General features: G+C 30.2%; 3 protein-coding genes across 3 annotated transcripts; 1 reads left to right on the forward strand and 2 right to left on the reverse strand.

The window, feature by feature from the left end:
- Positions 1–8,798: 8,798 nt before the first annotated feature.
- Positions 8,799–13,306, forward strand: LOC137834670 (probable pectinesterase/pectinesterase inhibitor 47). The gene is made up of 3 exons (XM_068642793.1): positions 8,799–9,574; positions 11,502–11,856; positions 12,390–13,306. The coding sequence occupies exons 1-3, from the start codon at positions 8,840–8,842 to the stop codon at positions 13,082–13,084; spliced, it is 1,785 nt and encodes a 594-aa protein (XP_068498894.1). The 5' UTR covers positions 8,799–8,839; the 3' UTR covers positions 13,085–13,306.
- Positions 13,307–13,594: 288 nt separating this feature from the next.
- LOC137834671 (probable pectinesterase/pectinesterase inhibitor 46) lies at positions 13,595–16,132 on the reverse strand. Its single transcript, XM_068642794.1, has 3 exons — positions 15,474–16,132; positions 14,786–15,286; positions 13,595–14,400 (listed from the first exon to the last, which is right to left on the reverse strand). The coding sequence occupies exons 1-3, from the start codon at positions 16,006–16,008 to the stop codon at positions 13,724–13,726; spliced, it is 1,713 nt and encodes a 570-aa protein (XP_068498895.1). The 5' UTR covers positions 16,009–16,132; the 3' UTR covers positions 13,595–13,723.
- Positions 16,133–17,717: 1,585 nt separating this feature from the next.
- On the reverse strand, positions 17,718–20,271 carry LOC137834672 (large ribosomal subunit protein uL3m). Its single transcript, XM_068642795.1, has 6 exons — positions 20,116–20,271; positions 19,743–20,043; positions 19,027–19,236; positions 18,693–18,791; positions 18,347–18,460; positions 17,718–18,107 (listed from the first exon to the last, which is right to left on the reverse strand). The coding sequence occupies exons 2-6, from the start codon at positions 20,034–20,036 to the stop codon at positions 17,934–17,936; spliced, it is 891 nt and encodes a 296-aa protein (XP_068498896.1). The 5' UTR covers positions 20,037–20,043; positions 20,116–20,271; the 3' UTR covers positions 17,718–17,933.
- Between the last annotated feature and the right edge of the window lie 270 nt (positions 20,272–20,541).

The raw sequence follows: 20,541 nt of genomic DNA on the forward strand, positions 1-20,541 counted from the left end.
TAATAAAAACAACCATTAATGTAATTTTAGTATTATGAATTTAATATTTATTAATTGCTGTATTTATTAAATTTTCATAATATTATTATTTCATTAAATGTAATATGTTTTTGAGTTTCATATATTGATAAATTGTAAAAATATTATCAGGAGAAAATTTTCATTATAAAATATAACATCTTGGCGTAATTCCAGAATACATAACTCGTACATATTTTTAGATTATACAATTTAAATTTAAAAATATTTTGAATTACATAATTCAAAAATAAATATATTTCAGATTACTTAATTATAACTATATTCAGAGGTAACTATGTTTTGAAATTAAATAATAATTTGAATGTTATAGATTATGTATTATAAATATTTTAGATTATACAGTTAAAAATATATTTCAAAATATATTACTATGAAACATTAATATTTTTTATACCCATTTTATTTTAGTACCTTTTATTCGAAACCATGATTTACTTATAAGTACCTTTAAGATTATTATTGATGTTTAACGTTATGGAATAAAATACAAAAAAAAAAATAGATAAAAAAAAGGGAGTGAGAATAATTGATAAAAAAGAAAGAAAGAAAAAGGGTTTATTAATAAATGAGGGTGTGTAAATAATAATTGTCTTAGATTTTTCATCAACCTTTTTTCACCCGAAAACAATATGCTAAATTGGGCCTGTGTTTAGCTCTCAAAGTTCCTTATAAGCTAATTACTTTTTGAACCCTCACGATTTCTTCATGCACCTTCGTGAGGGGTGTTGGATAAAAAGTTTAAATGTCCATACTTTATATTTATAGATTCCAGAATGCATAAATATATTTTAAATTATATAATTTAAAATATATTTTTAGATTAAAAAATAAATTTTAATTATTTAATTTGAAAATATATTAGTTTTATAATTCAAAAATGTATTCCACATCACATAATCTATAAGACATTTATGGATATGAAAATATATTTCAAATTTTTATATTACATAATTTATAATTCATATTTAAATTAAGTAATCTAGAGATGTATTTCATTATTATATAATTTAAAATCAATAAAAGAATATATTGTGTATGATATAATTCATAATATTTTCAGATTATAAAATTTAAAATATATTATATAATATATCAAATTACACTGAGTTATGTTACTAATTATCTTTATGACAATAACGATTAACTTGTTTTTTCACGTCAATGCAAATCAAATATGGTGTATTTCAACAAATTCATTAAAAATAAATAAATTAAAGTTTTTAATAAGTGAACGTTAATTTATATATTTGTTAAAAAAATAGAAAATTTATATGAGAAATAAATTAACTTTGATTTATAATGGAATTATTTTTTTCTATTTTTTTTATGGAAAAAAATATTCATATATCCTACAGAATTTTTTTGTTTAAATCTAATACGTTCACGGTTTAAATTCTTTAAGGATTAATGTATTGATAACAGTTTATTAAATAACTGTTTTCGAAAATCAATTTATAGTTACGTGCCGCAATAGATATTAATTAAGTATTATTAATAAATAGTTATCAAGATAAATAAGTTGAGGATCCTATATTTTTTTTTAGTAGAAAAACATATGAAAAATGTTGGTGGAAGTAAATTAAAAAAAAAAAATATGAAAGTATTTTCTATTTTTTACTTTATTTTTTAATTTAAATTGTTATATGTCGTGATTTAGGTTAGTACATCAAGTCATACTTGATTTTTTCGTACCAATAAATAACATAACTATTTAAAAAAAACAATTAAATTTCTCCCACTAATGTAAAAGACATGTTTCAAGACTTTTTTTTTTTTCTCTTTCCACATATCAATTATTGGTTAGAAACTTTAAGTTTTATATTAACTAAAAATAAAAAATTAAATAAAATATAAAGAAGAAGATTTATAAATTCATTGTTTTAAAATTGAAGATAAAAAGGAATGTCATAACTATTTATATAACTTTGTTCATTACTTATTAGCTATGAGACTTGGACACTTCTCTTAAATGACGTATTCGTGTCAAACACACGTATCAGTGACACTCGTAGAACACTTATCTTATCGACGAAGTGTTCAATTCAAAATATATTTGTTAGATTTCTGACAATTCTAACACGGTTCTAACACAATTTTAAAAATGATAAATACAATAATTTTTTAAAAATTCAAATTTATTCTATAAATTTTTATTATGATTATAAAAATAAGGAACAAATTCTTTTGAATCAGTAATGAAAAACATCTTCCTGTGTCCCAAAAAAATCTGAAACATACTTGTGCACATAAATATTTATTGTCAACTTATATAATTCATAATTTTACACTATATAGATCTGTGTCCTCGTATCCTATATTTTAGAGATTATACGTATCTCCGTATCCGTATCCGTGTCGTGTCAGTATCCATATCCGTGTCTGCGTTACATAGCTTATTAGTTCCAAATCTCGTATTGTCTTTCTTAAATTAATTCTGAGTTATTTTACTTTAAAAAAATGGATTTTGAAAATGTTTAATGGGAGTTATTTATTTATTGTATAATATAAATATTATTCAAATTTTACCTATATCACATATTAATAAAAATATGCATTGGTAATATATACTTATTAATAACTAATTTTAAAAAATATTAGATAAAAATTTATTATATAATGAAAACTTAAATTAACAAGTTTATTAACATATACATTATATATTTTTTTAATATTTTTTTTATGGAATGATCGATGATTATTATACAGTTTAGTGTGTCAAATTTTTTGATAATAAAAAATAAAAAAAATATACTCATATATATATTTAAAAAAACCCTAAAAACTTTAAAATATACATAAACTAACTTTTTTTTTTATATATAATATTATAACTAACTTATAATCTAAAATAGTTATGACTTAGAGCGAAAGCGCGTTTGGAAATTTAGAAAAAATAAAATAATTTGAAAAAGTTTTTGAAGAGTGTTTATTTTGTCGTTTGCGTCCAACAAAACGTGCTTTTCTGTATAATGCCAAACACCAATGTCTTTATTCCTTCGATGTTGACAACAACTTAAACTTAAAACTTAATTTCTTAATCCAATAGTAACTTCAATAATCTATTTTTTTCTTATTCTTAATGGGTTTAATTCAAATATATGTTTATTTATTTGTCGTTTACAGAAAACTCAAATCACAAAAAAACATTAGAACGTTGACTTTGGGAGATGGATTACAGCTAGTTTCTTGCTGAATCCAATTCATTTTCAAACTGCACCATGCAACTTTAACAAAAAAAAATATGTCTCTTTCTTTTTAAACTTTACTCTCTAAATTCTAAATACTAAAAAAAAATAAAAGTTAAATATATTTTTCGTTATATTTTAACACAAAATTGATTTTTTTTCTAGTCCAAACTTTAAATATCTTAAATACGTACAGTAAGAAAACTATTTAAATGAGTCCTTACTAATGTTTTTCTGACATAACAAACGAATTTTCAACATGTACTGTATTATGTATATTATAGCATCTACGTCAGCAATGAGTCAACATGAAATATTTGAATGTTTCACGTAAAGAAAAAACTGACAAAAACTCATTCCAATAGTTCATTTACTGCAAGTACTCAAAGATATTAAATTTAGACAAAAGACGAAAACTAATTTCATATGAAATTATATGACGAAAAATATATTTAACCCTAAGTTAATATTAGTTAAAATTTTCAAAATGACATTTCATGTAACAAGAACATGATCTATTTACATAACAAAGAAAGCATGCATTTCAAATTTAGTGAATAAAAATGATGTTAAGCATGCAATGATGTGAATATGTGTAGTAATGTGAACATAAGAAGATTCTTAGTGTATGATATTGCAACATTGCTTTCATATGGAAAAAGAGAAGTACTATGCCTAGAGACACTAGCACACACACATTTTGACTTTTTCAAAGTTTTTATGATTGTCTCATTGACCATATTAGGAGTTTGTGGAAATTGGGCTGGCATATGGGGAATGCCACTACCTTACTATTCAACCATTTTTACACAAACACATGTGCCAATAAATCTACAATTAATGCTTTCTAAATTTATACAAATAGTTAAACAAAATTAGTGTTACCAAGTATGTATATAAGAGTGACTTTTTTTTTTATAAAAAAAATAAATAATATAAAATGAGATATTTTAGGAATGTCTTAATTCTTATTAAAAATAAAATAAAATAAATTTGTTAATATCTAACTAACTGAGGTTCAAACATATTCTACACAATATCAACCAGAGTAATATATACCTGATAAGACTGATATAAGTATGAATAGAATAATTGTGAGTTTCAATCTTTCTAAAATCAATTTTTTTTGTTTGGTTTGCATTCTCTAGAGGTTTTAACCACTAAATAAGTTTTTTTTTTTTCAATTTATGTTTTTATTTTATTTTACAGAACCAGAAAGTGTTGTAACTCTTGCTACTTGTCTGAATTCTAATTAGTACAATAAGAACTATTTGAAAATAAGTATTTAACTAGGTGGAATTGTAATATTTTTGTTGATTATTGTACTGTAGAAGAAGAGTTTGATTATATCTTTAATAATTAAATATCAATTTAAATTTTTTATAATTTTTTATTAATAATAAAAATTTCTTTACATATCAATAATTTTTTAATTTAGTTAATATAACAATAATTTTTTTTTAAAAAAGTTAGTTATTATTTAATGATGGTTGAATATTAATATTTTTTATATTCTCTTTTACATGCCTTTGAAATTTTCTATCTTTGTTTTATACTTTCTTTAGGGTAATGCATAAATGTAGTTAAGGTAGAAGTTCTTCCTTAAAATAGAAGAAATAAAAAAGTAATGAAGTAAAAAAGCACTTAAGTTTGCAATAGAAAAGTTGAGGAAGAAGCTGAACTATCTCTGACGTCATATTGATTCAAACCTTTATAAATGATTGATAGATAAAGTTTTTTATCTGTCTAATAAGCACTTTTTTACTTCTAAAAGTGCTTTTTAGTGCGCATGGTATAACAACTTTCTATTTTGTTTGCTCTCTAGGACCTATATATGTATATATCCACATAATCATTAATCACCTTTAATTTAATCCCATCTTATCTCTTGTTCAATTGAGATTTGCAAAGTTGACCTATATGTTTTAAATTTTACACTAACTTTTTATTCATTTCAAAAACATTATATTGACATACTTTTTATATTAAAATTGCAAAAATAATTAAAACATGTATATTAGGAAGTGAACGCCTAGCGATCGAGACGGTCAACTCGTACATGTTTGATAATGGTTAGATAGCGATTGACCTGATCAGTCTAATAAATTCTCGTTGAGATAGATTCTAATGACTCTGATATCATATTAAGAAGTCATGTTTGATAATGGTTAGATAGCTATTGACCTGATCAGTCCAATAAATTCTCGTTGAGATAGATTCTAATGACTCTGATATCATATTAAGAAATCATGTTTGATAATGGTTAGATAGCTATTGACCTGATTAGTCTAATAAATTCTTGTTGAGATAGATTCTAATGACTCTGATATCATATTAAGAAGTGATCTTTAAACCTAATTTAATCTTATACAATTGATTTATAAAGTGAGATTTGCACCTACTCATATAATATAAAATGTTCTTATTTATCATAATCGATGTGAGATCTCCAATCATGTAAAAATAATTTGAACAAAATATAAGAGATATTATTTAATTTACTTGAGTTAGGAGCATTAAAAAAAATCACATTAATGAGACTTTTTATTTTTAATAAAATATTAAATTTTTCATTCAAGTTTTCTTTAATACATACAATTATCATCTTAGGACAACAACTAATGTTTGTATATAAATTGAAGTAAAAATGTTTTGAGGAAATTGATTTTATTTAGCAACAAATAGATTAAAATAAATAAATGTCTTACTAAAATATCTTTCTTTTTTTTTAGTTTCTATTTATATAACATGATGTATTAGATGTCAAAGTTAAAATAACTTTTTTACAGCTTTATTAAAAATAAAAAATCTAAGTTAGCACGATTTTTTATGAATACTAAAACACTAAGCAATTTAAAATAGAATTAATATTGTCTTGAAGTTGTTATTTTTTTTAAACTATATTAAAACCCTCGAATATCACTCAATTTAAATTAAAGGGAGCAAGTAAATTAATCTCTATCTTTGTGAGAGATATCAAACTCAAATATTCTATATTTCACTACACGTTTTTCAAGTTAATGTTGTAATAATAGTATTATTATTATTATTATATTCATCATCGAAGCTTGGAACAAAAACAAAACAACAGGGAGTAAAACAAAAATTTTAAATCTTCAAAGTTTCACTAGCTTTCTTTTTTAATTCTTAAATTTAAATTTTATTTTTTAGTTTCTTTGACTTTAAAAATAAACTTTCTCTAATCTTTTCAAATGTTGTTTTATACATAAATGTTATTAAAATAAACATTTTGAAAATATATGAAGAAATATTTGATAATAAAAAGTACAAAATTGAAGTAGAAATTATTAACAAATTTCCTCATATATTAAAATTAACTTAACTCATGCATAATTAAAAAAAAAATTTGATTTTTTTTTTACAAACTATACTATAAATTGTTATGGTAAAAAGGGTTAAGATACTAATATCTATCAGTTGAACAAATATATCTCTTTCATTGGTCTCTCTCATCCTCTTTTCTTCGGTCATTCGAGCTCGACTTTCAGTTAAGAAGACTTCTACAAAAGGTTCTTTAACGTTCAAGTGAATACTTGACATTCGGGTGCAATAAATATAATAACGTACTTTTGTTTTGATTGTAATGTCTATTTACAGTATCTGATGAACCTTTTCACTATTGGATCTTGATTAAAGCTTACGTCACAACCTAATTTTCGTACGATTTAATTACCATAAATATGCCTAAACTTGCATTGTTCGTTCACTATCAGATACCGACTCGTACATGAAACGTTCGATCCTCTGACAATAAATAACCTAATTTTAATTTATGAAAAAAAGTTTTATTTAAAAAGTGCTTGTAAATTATTTTTAAACCTACTTAATACCTTTGTTTGGTAAATTGATAAGGATGTTTGTTGATAAGAAAAAAAGGTATAAAAAATGAAGTTCAATGTGCTTTGTATGAAGTGATTGTAAAGAAATTGGTTAATGTATTTGTTGTTGTACCAAATGGTAATAATTGGAAGTGCAGAAGAAATGGAAGAAAGATGTAAGTACCTTCATATGTGGTTAGAAGTAGCAACCTATGCAATGTCTGTGTCTGCAATTAAGCTTAAAGACTTTCCTTGCACGTTCCTTTCTTCTCTCATCACCGACACTCTTTCTTCCTAACTTTAATAATTCCTCACGAGCATTTACGTTTCCTTTCTCAAACCCATAACAATATATCTTTTATCTCTGAAAAAATCTAAACTCTAAATCCTAAATCCGATATATGATTGAGACTCTCGCAAGAGTACATTTTAAAATATCAAGTTGAACCGTTGTCTAAAGTTGTCTAATTTGTATAATTTGCTTACTGAACTTAATACTAAGATTAATTAGGTAATTTGTGTTAAACCTGATCCACAAAGCAAAACTCGGATTGATCCTACCAATACACAATTAATGAATTTTGAACACTAATTTAATCATTTGGAAAATGTTTTGCATATATTCACTACAAGAAAATCATGAAATAGAAATCAATTTTTAGAGACCAAAATAATTAGTTGCAATAGTAACTAAATTATAGACCATTTTAGAAACTAAACAAAAAATTGGTTTCTAAATTAGTTTTTATTATTGTTAAATAGTTTCTAAATTGGTATCTAATTAGCAACCAAGGTTTTAGAGACCAAATTTAGAAACTAAATACTTGGTAGTTAAAACCTTGGTTGCTAATTAGATACCAATTTAGAAACTATTTAACCATAATAGAAAATAATAGAAACTAATTTAGAAACCAATTTTTTGTTTAGTTTCTAAAATGGTATCTAATTTAGTTACTATTGCAACTAATTATTTTAGTTTCTAAATATTGGTTTTTATTTCATGATTTTCTTGTAGTGATTCTTTCACTCTTATAAAATAAACGATAGTGAATATATATTAAACCCAACTAATAGAGAAATTGAAAAAAAAAAAGAGACATTCTCAATTCATATGAAAAATCCAACAATTTTAACAATTTATTAATTAAGTTTATAATTTCAATTCCTATTTTTACATTGAACCAATAATCCAATTTTTTTCTACAGTCACTCTATAACTTCCAATAGTGTTCTTTTAATCATTAATTTACTTTTCATTATATGTATATTTTTTTTGTTAAAAGTGTCACATGAGCGTTCTTACAACTCCCTAAGCTGTGAAATTATAAGTTTTCTTTCACCAACATACCTAACTTATATTAAAGTTACAAAATTTTATAATAATTGTATGATATATAAGTCCATTTTATAATAATAAGATTAAATTTAGTAAGATAAGAAATCTCATCTTAAAAATATCAGTCCAAAAATTAATAAAAATACATTGACAACTTCAATTTCTACTTCAACTACATCATGACTCTTAAATTATTATTTTAATATTTTTCATATAATTTAATTACAAATTTACTTTTTATTAATGCCATTTATTTTTAAATTAATAAAATCATACAACTCACAATATTTTCAAACTATCATTTCCCATAACAATTGAAAGCAGTCAATAATTTCTCATTTCTCCTTCACCCCATTGCCTATATAAATGCTCATCATCACATGCCAAAACATATATTCGCAGACACAAGCAACAACATTAAAACCTTGGAGATTACAATGTCTTCACCATCTTTTTTCCTTCTCTTTCTCTTCTTTCTCTCAGCTCCATCACTCTTAGCTCAATCTTCACCTTCTTCTTCTTCTTCTTCTTCTTCTTCTTCTTCTTCTTCTTCTTCTTCTTCTTCTTCTTCTTCTTCTTCTTCTTCTTCTTCTTCTTCTTCTTCTTCTTCTTCTGCTTGCAAAGCCACACTATATCCAAAACTATGCCGTTCCATTCTCACAGCCATTCGTGCATCCCCTTCTGACCCTTATGGCTATGGCAAGTTCTCCATCAAGCAAAGCCTCAAACAAGCACAGAAACTGGCCAAGGTGTTTGAGGACTTTCTGCAACGCCACCAAGCATCTTCTTCCCTGAACCATGCAGAAGTTGCATCCCTTGCTGACTGCAGAGACCTGAACAACCTGAACGTGGAGTACTTGGCCTCCATATCAGAGGAGCTGAAATCTGCAGGGTCCTCAGAGTCAGACTCTGAGCTGGTTCAGAAGATGGAGAGCTATCTGAGTGCTGTGGCCACCAACCAGTACACCTGCTATGATGGGTTGGTGGTGACCAAAAGCAGCATTGCCAATGCCCTTGCCCTGCCACTCAAGGGTGCCACCCAGTTGTACAGTGTCTCACTTGGGTTGGTCACTCAGGCTCTCGACAAGAATCTCAGAAGAAGCAAGACCCGCAAACATGGACTCCCCACCCCCACCTTCAAGGTTAGGCAACCACTCGAGAAGCTCATCAAGGTAATCCTTCTTTCTCTTCACTATATTTCTTCTTCTTTTTTGGTTCCACCGCAAAAGATACTCCGACACTCAAGTCAGTAACAACATAAAATATAATAAGTATAATGTAAAATATGAGTTTTGAAGTATTTCTGTGTTGTTGTGTCTTCCAATGGATACTTCTGCACACTCAACTTTAATTTTGTGATCTCATGGTGTTGAAAATCCTATCTTGACTAGAGATAAAAGACATTTCATAGTATATTACTTCTTAATAAGTGTTAGAGTCATTTATAACCTATCTTAATAAGAATTTGTTGAACTCGTCACTGTTACCATTTTTTAATTTTTAGAGAAAATTTTCAAATTATTACTCTAAATTATGTATAATTTATAGACACAATAAATAAAAAAATAACTAAAAATAATATTTAATAGTATATAAGTGAGTGTAAACCTCATTTTATAAACCACTCTTATAAACTTATAAATCAGGCAAGTCCAATTTTAATACAAATTTTAATACATGGTATATTATGGAAGTGAGACAAATCTCAACTTACTAGGATTTGATAAAGTTAATTTAAACTCATTTTTTAATGTGATATTAAAATTTATCTTAACTTGTTCTACTTTATGTTACCACTTAGTTTGGGTTGGAGAAAAAAGTTACACTTCCAAGTAAATCATAGTGCACTTAACTGATTTTTCTGATTTTGTTGGAGATGATTACAATATAGAGGTGAGTGTAAATTTTTGAGACAGAAGTACTTTAAAGTGGTTTGTTTGTGTACCATTTGTATCACCGACACATCTAAACTTCAAACTATGTTTTTTTGTCTTTTTTCATGATAGGTAAGTGTATATTAGTTTTGTCCAAGTTAGGTTTATTTTTATCTGCAAGGAGAAGCATTTATGATCTATGGCTGGTGCCAACTTTTGGTTCATTGCATCATCTGAACCAAACACAGTAAAGCTTGCTTCTAGCAGAATCAAATCTTTACTACTTTTTTACTTTTTGGTATTACTTGAAAGTTAAACAATTATGAATGTTTTTAATCTTTATTCAAACATTCAAACTATGTTTAACATTATTTTTTGTCTAGTTAAAAAATATAGTAATTTTTAACTCATTGAATTAAACTCAACTTATATTTCTTCATTTTTTATTGAATTAAACTCAAATCTTAACATAATGTTAAAAATTATTTTATTTATTATTTTTGGGTTTCTCAAATCTAATCATCCTTTATTATATTAGATACATGCATATATATATATATATATATATATATATATTTCCTGACTTGGCTAATTTCAACTTCTAAGATGAACAGCTTGATGATAAAAAGCAATGATGGGTCAAGTCAACCACATGCATGATGCTTTAATGTGTTGACTATAGGTCAAAGAAGTAGGCTCTGTTTTCCTCTGTTTTTGACATGAATGCTTTGACATAATTTAACAATTTCATGATCGTTCACGTGAAGTCTTTCTTGTTTCCACCATTTGCACCACTCCATGCACGTGAAATCTGCATTTTTTGCTACATCTCATTGTGTATACCTTATATTAGTGTCAAAGTTGTTTAGATTTTGCAGATCAATTCATCAACAAAGATTCTTAGTTGTTACCACAGTTCATAAGAGAAAATTTCTTCATACTTACTGGCCCTTTTTACAACCATAAACATATAAGATTATTTTGAATTATTGTGTATCACTTGCAACCAAATCAGATGCAGATATCATATTAAGAAGTGAACTTTAACTCAATCTTAAAAAATCAATTTGCAATGTTGCACTACTAATAATATACTATGAAACTTACTTATTGGATCTTCAACATTACTTAATCAAGCATGGTTAAAATTAGTTATTCCACCATATATATTGAAAGCATAAAGTGTCAAGTGAAAGGCTAAATAGTGAATGTTATATTGTTGCAGCTTCTTCGCACAAAGTATAGTTGCACCAAGTTATCCAATTGCAGCAGAGCTGGAAGGAATCTTAAAGAAAGCGGAAGCCAAGGAATTTTATTACATGATTTTGTGTTTGTGAGTTCTCATGGAATAGACAATTACACTTCCATTGGAGAGGCTATTGCTGCTGCACCCAATAACACAAAGCCTGAAGATGGATATTTCCTTGTGTATGTTAGGGAGGGAATCTATGAAGAATATGTAGTAATTCCCAAAGAAAAGAAGAATATATTGCTTGTTGGAGATGGTATTAACAAGACTATCATCACAGGGAACCATAGTGTCATAGATGGTTGGACAACTTTCAATTCTTCCACATTTGGTAACTCCTTTATTCTTTCTAGCTCTTCTCATTTGCAAAGACCAGTTTTTACTTGTCATAATATAATAGCAAGTCAAGTGTCATCAGGAATTTTTCTTTTACTGAGATTCACTTGACAGTTAACACCATCAGCTTTTGAATTAGTATCATGAATGCTTTAGCATCAATTATACGGTGGAATCTTCTGCTGAAAAATCCATTAACGTTAATCACTGCCCTTTTGTTAAAATTTAGCCTAATGGTTGATATCGACTAGAAATTAGGACATTTCATAGTATATAAGTGGATGCAAATCTCACCTTATAAGCCGGTTTTATAAGGTTGAGTTAGACTTAAAGTCCACTTCTTAATATGGTATCAAAACCATTTCAAACCTATCCTAGCGATTGTTTGTTCAGTTTATCAGGCCATCGTTATCGGATTAGCCGTAATATATAATCTCACGTTATAAAGCCGGTTTTATGAGTTTGAGTTAGGCTTAAAGTCCACTACTTAATACTAATAAATAGAATATTTGCTTGTGTTGAATGCAGCTGTTTCTGGAGAAAGGTTTATAGCAGTGGATGTTACATTCAGAAACACAGCTGGACCTGAAAAACACCAAGCAGTGGCAGTGAGGAACAATGCTGACCTCTCTACATTCTACCGTTGCAGTTTTGAAGGATATCAAGACACTCTCTATGTTCACTCTTTGAGGCAATTCTACAGGGAATGTGAAATCTATGGCACTGTGGACTTCATTTTCGGCAATGCAGCCGTGGTCTTCCAAAACAGTAAGATCTATGCCAGAAAACCATTGCCAAACCAGAAGAATGCTGTGACAGCACAAGGAAGAAATGATCCTAATCAGAACACTGGCATTTCAATCCAAAACTGCACCATTGATGCTGCACCAGACTTAGCTATGGACTTGAATTCTACAGCAAGTTACTTAGGCCGGCCATGGAAGGTGTATTCAAGGACCGTCTACCTGCAGTCATATATTGGAAATGTTATTCAACCTGCGGGGTGGTTAGAGTGGAATGGCACAGTTGGGTTAGACACCCTCTTTTATGGTGAGTTTAACAACTATGGACCTGGTTCTAACACTAGCAGTAGAGTACAATGGCCTGGTTACTTTCTGTTGAATGCTACTCAAGCTTGGAACTTCACAGTCCTGAACTTTACTTTGGGAAATACATGGCTTCCTGACACAGATATACCTTACATTGAAGGACTGTTAATATAGGCAGCTGAATGTTTATATTGAAAAGATAATTTTGCTTCATTATTTGTTAGATGCAATGTAGCTCTATGACTTCCTTGTAAAGGAAGAGCATCCAAAAGGGATGATGAGAGAGTCATTGATGTTCTTATGAAATTCTCAAGTATTAATAAGAATATATACAAGTTTGTAGAAATAATGTACTTGAAAGAAACTAGGAAAGTTGGTCCACAATGATTCTTTATATCCCCATGTGCCTTTCTTTTACTTCTAGATGTGAGTAGAGTTGCATGCTTGTCTCCACTCACCACCAACAACAGCAACAGTGATAGTCCTATTCCACTACATGAAGTTGGCTACATGGATTGGAAGGCTATCACATCATTGGACTTAGTTAAAAAGAAAAGAAAAATCTCATAATATTGTTCACCATAAGATCACTTTTACAATCCATGCTTGTCTCCAAGTGAAACAAAATTGAGAGAAAGGGACAGAGATTGGTGCAAACTATGTATGAACAAAAAAAAAGTCAAATGAAAAGAATCATTATACACTTTCAAATTAATAAAACAAATCATGAAGATCAAGGGAAAGGGAAAATATTCCAAAAGGGCAAACAATTTTGACAAAGGGAGTTTTGCAAATTGCATAATATGGCTGTTGTCATAGATCAGACTTAAATGGGGCACCTGCTGCAGAAATCCATTTATCTCCATGTAGAAAACCCTTGATGGTAAACTTTCTGGCTTGTTCACTGGTAATGGTTCTCAAACCCTTCCACTTCACCCTATTCTTTGTTGAAGAACCAGGTCCAACATTCTGAAATTCTGCATAGAAAATAGTGTTTGGAGCAGAGTTCCCTGTCCATGGTAACCAGCCTTTGGGGTTCACAAAACCTTCCATTCTGGATTTCATGTACACGGTGGTTGAGTAATTCTTCCAGGGTCTTCCAAGATATGTCTGGACAGAACTCAAGTTACCAAAGGGTGAAATGCTGCAATTCTGAATGGAGATCCCAGTGTTCATGTTAGGGTCAGTTTTTCCCTGAGCTGTGATTGTAATTTGCTGGCCATGCATTGGCAACTTTGGCCTAATATTGCAGTTTTGGATCACAACAGCAGAATTTCCAAAAATGAAATCAACAGTGCCATAGATGTTGCATTCTCTGTAGAATTGGCGGTTGGAATGAGCATAGAGAGTATCCTGAAATGCATCAATGTGGCACCTATAGTAAACTGCTTGATCAGCACTTGTCATTAGTGCTACTGCTTGATGCTTCTGTGGACCAGCAGTGTTCCGAAAACCAATATCCCTAGCTATGAAATTCCTTCCAAATACAGCTGATTGCACCCAACAAATCACAAACAAAATTTTTCCTAGTTATCCCAACTGTGTTTATGAATTGATACACATTAAATTTGAAGCCTAATTCAATTTCATGCACAAATAATGTAAAGGTCTTTACACAACTAACCAATGAAAAATCATCTTAGGTAGGACTTCAAAAATAGTCATGAAAAAGTAAGTATTCTGCATGCAATCTGGACTTATTGACAGTGTGAAATCTTTGCAAGGTTAGTGTATTATAATGAAATTCTTAGTTGAATAATACCTTTTTCTGTTCTTTTTTGTCAATTTTAGTTTTCTTTTCTATAAAGGTCTTAGAAGATAGACTTTAGAAAATAGATTTTAAGCCTAAAAGGAATGAGTATAATTTTCACTGACCAAATGTTGCTGTTGAAAATGTTGGTGTGCCATCCACAAAGTTAAGGCTAGCAGATACAATAGTAGAAGTCATTCCATCACCAATGATCATTACATTCCATTTGGTCTTCTCAACCCTCACATTTTCATAGTAAACCCCTCTCTTCACATAGATCACAGTCCTCTTGTTACTCTCATTAGGAACATGTTTAAGTGCATCAGAAATTTTCTTATATTTCCCACTGCCATCTTTGGCCACAACAATGTCAGCTTTCTTCCTCAAATCCTCTGTCAGAAGGAGCCTCCTATCGTTTGAAGGAAGCCACTCTGGTGCTTCATTCTGATGATGTAAACTCAGTAAGCGCCTAAGGTTCAGTGTGGTTGCAGCCTTGTTGATCCATGTAATGATGGCAAGACTGTTACTGGTGAACTGCGTAGAATTTTTAAGATAGCTTACTACACTTTTCTTAATTGCTTCTTTTCCATCTTCAAATCCTTCAATACAAGTCTGCTGGTATGTACCTATTTCAACACACAACAAAACAAATTCTACAGTTGTTGTTATCAAGCAAAAGGGACACAAAATAAGAAAGTTGGTCAAGTGAAAACATCGTAGTTACTTGCCAAGAAACATCCTTGGATGCATGTCTATAACATCTGACTATGCTAGCATATATATATATATATACTTATAATTAATATATAGTACCTGCAGCACTTAACCATGTTTCAAGATCATCAAAAACTTCAAGAAGAGAAAACTTTTCCCCTGATGTCAAAGAGCTATTCAGATGGTCAACCGCAAGATCCAAAAGCTCCCTGCAATTTTTGAAAGCCTCCTTAGTCCTGTTGTCCTTCGCCACCCCATTGAAAACTCCATGATCACTGAGATAATCAGCAGCTTTGGACACTTCAGATAAGGCCACCTTCATTGACAACATGAACAGCTCCTGAGGCTGAAGCTGCCTTGAGTCCACAGCAGAACCAAGGCTGCTATAGCACGAGTCCTTGTACAATGTCACATCACAAACAGCCTTCACTGAATTTGTCACAGTGTGAGCATCATTGGCACCTTCTGAGGAGTTGGTGCTGCCAAGAATGCAAAATACAGCAGCAAAAACAACACCTGCTAGAACTATTGAGGACAACCCTATGATTGTGATTCTCTTCCTGGTTTTCCTCCTTGTCTCCAACACCCTTTGCTCATGCTCATCAACTTTCCCATAGGATTTGAAGGATGACATGCTGAAAACTTGTGTTGTACTCTCAAGAATATTGTTGAGGTAGATTATGTGAAATCTTTAAAAAGTATAATCACATTCTCCAACACTACTTCTATCTTATATACTCTATTGTTGAAACAAAATTGTTTGAATTTTCAAGAGTTGTTTAACATAATCTGTGAAGTATATTAGTGTGAGGAGCAGTGTAGTAGCACGCCACACTATTAATACGTGCAAGGCACTAAAAACCTTATATTTTGTATCTGCATCTTTAAATGGAGTGCATGACATGTTAGAGAGTGTTACATTATTGATTAACTAATTAATTAGTTTTGTTGTTGTTATTATTATTATTATTTTGGTTTTATTTTCCAATGTTGAAACAATTGACTTTAAAAATAGAATATTGAAATAATTTTGGTGAAAAACTTCAACTAAGAAAAACACAAAGTCAAACCTACACAATCCTTGAAGAATTATACATATACCTGAGCTCTTACAATAATTTAAAATAATTCGCACGTACATTTATTATATTAAATAAGAGAAAAATGAGTAGATAGAAACTGTACTATTATTTTATCAGAATTAAAAAATTATTATATTTATGTTATTCTTACACAATAACCTTAATTAAAAGACATGTACAAGAGGAGATTATTCTTACAATGAATCAAAGTGTCAAAAAGAAAAAATAGTCAAATCTGTAAAGAAAACAATATTAACAAATGTGACCTCTGTAGTTGTATTTAATTTTAGTGGCTACTAGATTGCAAGTTAAGTTTATAAACATGACCTGGAGTATTATTTCTTATTTGCATTAGTTCTTAGTTTTATTTTACCATTGGCAAATTCTTCCTACACCCCAATCATTTTCAACCTCCACCCTACACAATTTTAAATTTTCAAAAATTTGCTTCATTCTAGAAATAAAAATCCAAAAACAAAAATCAAAATTTCATTTCAGATAAAAAAGTTCGTAATACAAAAAATTTATTCTGGAAAAAAGTCCGGAACATATTCGGAAAACAGGGTGCACAGACAATTGTTGGGTTGAATTTCTCATGCCAACCTTGGTTAAGGTAATATTATTACACATAATGCTCTCTGCAATTTACTTTTCAAGATAAATATCTAATTATCAGAACAAGAGTTGTGATTGTAATAGTAAATATTTGAGTGCCATTGATGTGCAGTATTGAACTGGGCTCAACTTCACATAAGATTTTCCAGTTAGACTTTACTGATTTTGTGTAGTGTGCAGAACAAAATCATTCAAAACTATAGAAGATGTAAGATTTCACGTTCAAAACTAGTTAACATGATCAGGTTGGTAATCTCTGACTTCTGTAATATCTCATCTGTCAATTAACTGTAAATTGCTGATTGCCTACAATACACTTATGAACATTGCAAACATTATGCATACATTGAATGTCTCTGAATTTTTTTATTAGCTATAACCAGACCAGTTGCATAGCTTACTCTTCCCCTTTCTTTCAATGTTGCCAATATCCAGAAATGTACTCATTTTCTTGCTCATAAGACTGCTTGGACTTCAGTAGCTATTTTGGCATATAACCTATGTGTATAGTCAATATAGCTATTTGTATATTAATGAAATAAAAGACAGTCCCTTCAAAGTTATCACAAGCAGAAAAATTGGTTAAAAGTTGTGTTCGCTGCATGAACAATGTCCATTATATTGCCTAAAAATGGAAACGATTCAATTAGAATAAATCATATGACTCATTAATTCCAAATCTCCACACTTATTTGTAGCATTGCAAGACAACCATGATTTACCCAATCTTAATTTAGATTTGGCCAATGTCGTAAATGACCCTAAAGCTGCCGTAAAAGACAAGTAAAAAATCATCCTCGGACGGTTCCTTAAAAATCTCATTTTGCCATCTACAAAGAAAACATGAATGCAGAAGTGATCTTTAATCAGTAACCATAAATGGATCCACATCCCCAAGCTCAGCAACCAATGGCTTCAAATTATCAGTATCTTCGTCTTCTGGGGCAATGTAAGTTGGGAAAGGAAGTAGAGATATGTCAGGTTTTTCGTACACAGCATCTTTTATAAAAACAAAGTTCCCTGTAGCTCCTGGGACCTGTTGTGCAAATCATACAAAGGAAAATTAGCCATCTCTAAGTTGCAAATCAACCAGAAAATTTGCTTAAGTAATTTGGGCAAAACATCAAATTGAAATTTCTGTAGCAGTATTGCAATGTGAAATGATTCAGATTTGAACTTAAAAAAAATAAAATTAAAGCATCCACGCCTAGTCTGATGTTATGAGCAGATATTTCTTACCCTTTGGCTCCAATCTGAAATAGAAAAAGGATTTACCTGGCCTTTCACCCACATCAAATTCCTTGCTGGATCAATTTTGTAGACCCATACATTTTTAACTGTTCTTTGATCTCCACCCATTCGCCCAGGCATCTTTTTACCTTTAAAAACCTGAAGGGTAATAGAAAACATGTTTAAAACAATAAGCGAGCAAATATTATTGTAAGCAAATTAGAACTTATTCAAGGAAACCATGGTCAAGCTCGCGAGTTTAGGTTCCTAGTCTACGAGTTGAGTCTACAAGTTGAGTTTATGGAGCTCTGACATCACAAGTCTACGTCTCGAGTTTGATAACCTTGCATGGAACTAAACAGACATACCAATCTAAAAGAGCACAACTTACCCTTCCAGTTCTATTTCCTGTACCACCAATGCTTCTATGGGACAATGAAGCACCATGGGATGCTGGCATTCCCTTAAATCCATGCCGCTTCATCGCACCCTGGAAACAAAAAAGATATTTGAAATTGGCACCCATGATTTGAAGAGACTTAAATCCACAAAACTGAAGGATTCCCCACAGGCGTACAGAAAATATAAATAAAAGGAAAACAGCATGATAATGTATAGAAATACAGTATATACATGTATAAACTTCCATACATACATAAAGTAATTGAGTTTTTTTTCTAAAAAAGGTAAATGCAATATTTAACATGAAGGAAGGAGAAAAACACCTGAAAACCTTTTCCTTTGGTTATTCCCGCAATATCAACATACTGGCCGGGAACAAAGTGGCGAACATTAAGTGATGTTCCAACAGGAAGTAGTGCATCCTCTGTTACTGGAAACTCCTTAAGCTTCCGCTTCAGTGGAACTCCTTGCGCTCTGAAATGACCCACTTCAGGCTTGGTCAAATGTTTATCCTTCTTCTGTCCACAACCAATCTAACTAGAAACAAAACATTGAAAAAGTCTATAATTAGATACACACAAACGCTCAAAAGCGTAACACCACTGTAAAAACCAAGGCACAGCCAAATTGAACCACACCACAAAATATCCAAACTGTTCAGTTTAACAACCCAAACCTATTTTCTTAAACCAGTTAGTAAATTGAGCCAATTTTCAATCGAATTTGTTTATTTGCAATCAAACCCAAAAGAATCTAAAGATCGTTAATGAAAACTAGTGCAACTGTTAGTAATGACTGCACCAACTTGAATATTGGCTTATTTCAATTCTCATTTCTTTCCTTCCAAATGCATTCAAATGCAGTTGTTCATGTACATCGTTTCATTGAACTCCACCAAGAATGCACACTATCTAAACAATTCAGACTTAGACATGCTATTAATTTTCCTCTTATTTCTTTGAGATTATGCGACCAACAAGTACAGTAGAAGAAAAATAGAGGTTTTAGATAGGGTAACTAGAAGAGAAGAGAGGTGTACCTGGAGAGAACAAAAACCTTCTTTCTCTGGCGTTTTAACCTGAGAGACAATGTTATCATCCACCCACAGCACGGTGATTGGAATTCTAGCACCCCATTTATCCCAAAGCGCGCTCATTCCACACTTTACCGCTATAAGCCCAGTTCGCTTGGAATTAGGGCTCATCAAACCGGGTTTTAGATCGATAATCCGATTCTGAATGGCTGCATCGGAGCAAAGAAATCGGAGCGGCGAGGGTGAATCGACGGCGAAACGTTGCAGACGAGAAACGAAGCCTCTCGAAAATGCGAGCATGGCCGAGCTACACAAACGGATCCGCGTAAAACAAAGTGAATCGAAAACATGAGCATGCGAAGAATTGCGTTGCGCTTACCCAGTGAGGTGAAGATGGCGAAGATGAAGAAGGGTCGCTCACACGTGCAACGGGAAGAAGAAGAAGAAGAAGGGTCGCTCGCACGTGCAACGGGAAGAAGAAGAAGAAGAAGAAGAAGATTCGGGGGTTTAGGGTTTTGGTGAAGTGCATTTGTTCAGGAGAACTGGGCCATATTGGGCCCCCTATTTTCCTTGCTATCAGATCCTAGTTATTTACTTTCTGCACCCCTTTCCCTTTTCGCTATGCAATTTTCTTCTCGTTAGTATTGAATCAGTAAGTAACATATCAGATACTATTTCAGTAATAAGGTTGAATTTTATTAATAATAGAAATCATTTCAAATATGAATAATTATTTAGTCTCTAAATATTATTTAATTTAATTAATATATTGATTAATTATTTTGTTTCTAAATTTAGTTATTAT

This window comes from Phaseolus vulgaris, chromosome 5 (genome assembly GCF_000499845.2).
Source record: "Phaseolus vulgaris cultivar G19833 chromosome 5, P. vulgaris v2.0, whole genome shotgun sequence".
NCBI lineage: Eukaryota > Viridiplantae > Streptophyta > Magnoliopsida > Fabales > Fabaceae > Phaseolus > Phaseolus vulgaris.

Coding starts and splice junctions, on each gene's coding strand:
- LOC137834670 (XM_068642793.1), top strand. CDS start 8,840: ATGTCTTCACCATCTTTTTTCCTTCTCTTTCTCTTCTTTCTCTCAGCT. Junction 9,575..11,501: donor CACTCGAGAAGCTCATCAAG/GTAATCCTTCTT, acceptor ATATTGTTGCAG/CTTCTTCGCACAAAGTATAG. Junction 11,857..12,389: donor TTTCAATTCTTCCACATTTG/GTAACTCCTTTA, acceptor TGTTGAATGCAG/CTGTTTCTGGAGAAAGGTTT.
- LOC137834672 (XM_068642795.1), bottom strand. CDS start 20,036: ATGCTCGCATTTTCGAGAGGCTTCGTTTCTCGTCTGCAACGTTTCGCC. Junction 19,237..19,742: donor AAGGTTTTTGTTCTCTCCAG/GTACACCTCTCT, acceptor GTTTCTAGTTAG/ATTGGTTGTGGACAGAAGAA. Junction 18,792..19,026: donor CCAAAGGAAAAGGTTTTCAG/GTGTTTTTCTCC, acceptor TTTTGTTTCCAG/GGTGCGATGAAGCGGCATGG.
- LOC137834671 (XM_068642794.1), bottom strand. CDS start 16,008: ATGTCATCCTTCAAATCCTATGGGAAAGTTGATGAGCATGAGCAAAGG. Junction 15,287..15,473: donor AACATGGTTAAGTGCTGCAG/GTACTATATATT, acceptor GTGTTGAAATAG/GTACATACCAGCAGACTTGT. Junction 14,401..14,785: donor ATTTTCAACAGCAACATTTG/GTCAGTGAAAAT, acceptor GGGTGCAATCAG/CTGTATTTGGAAGGAATTTC.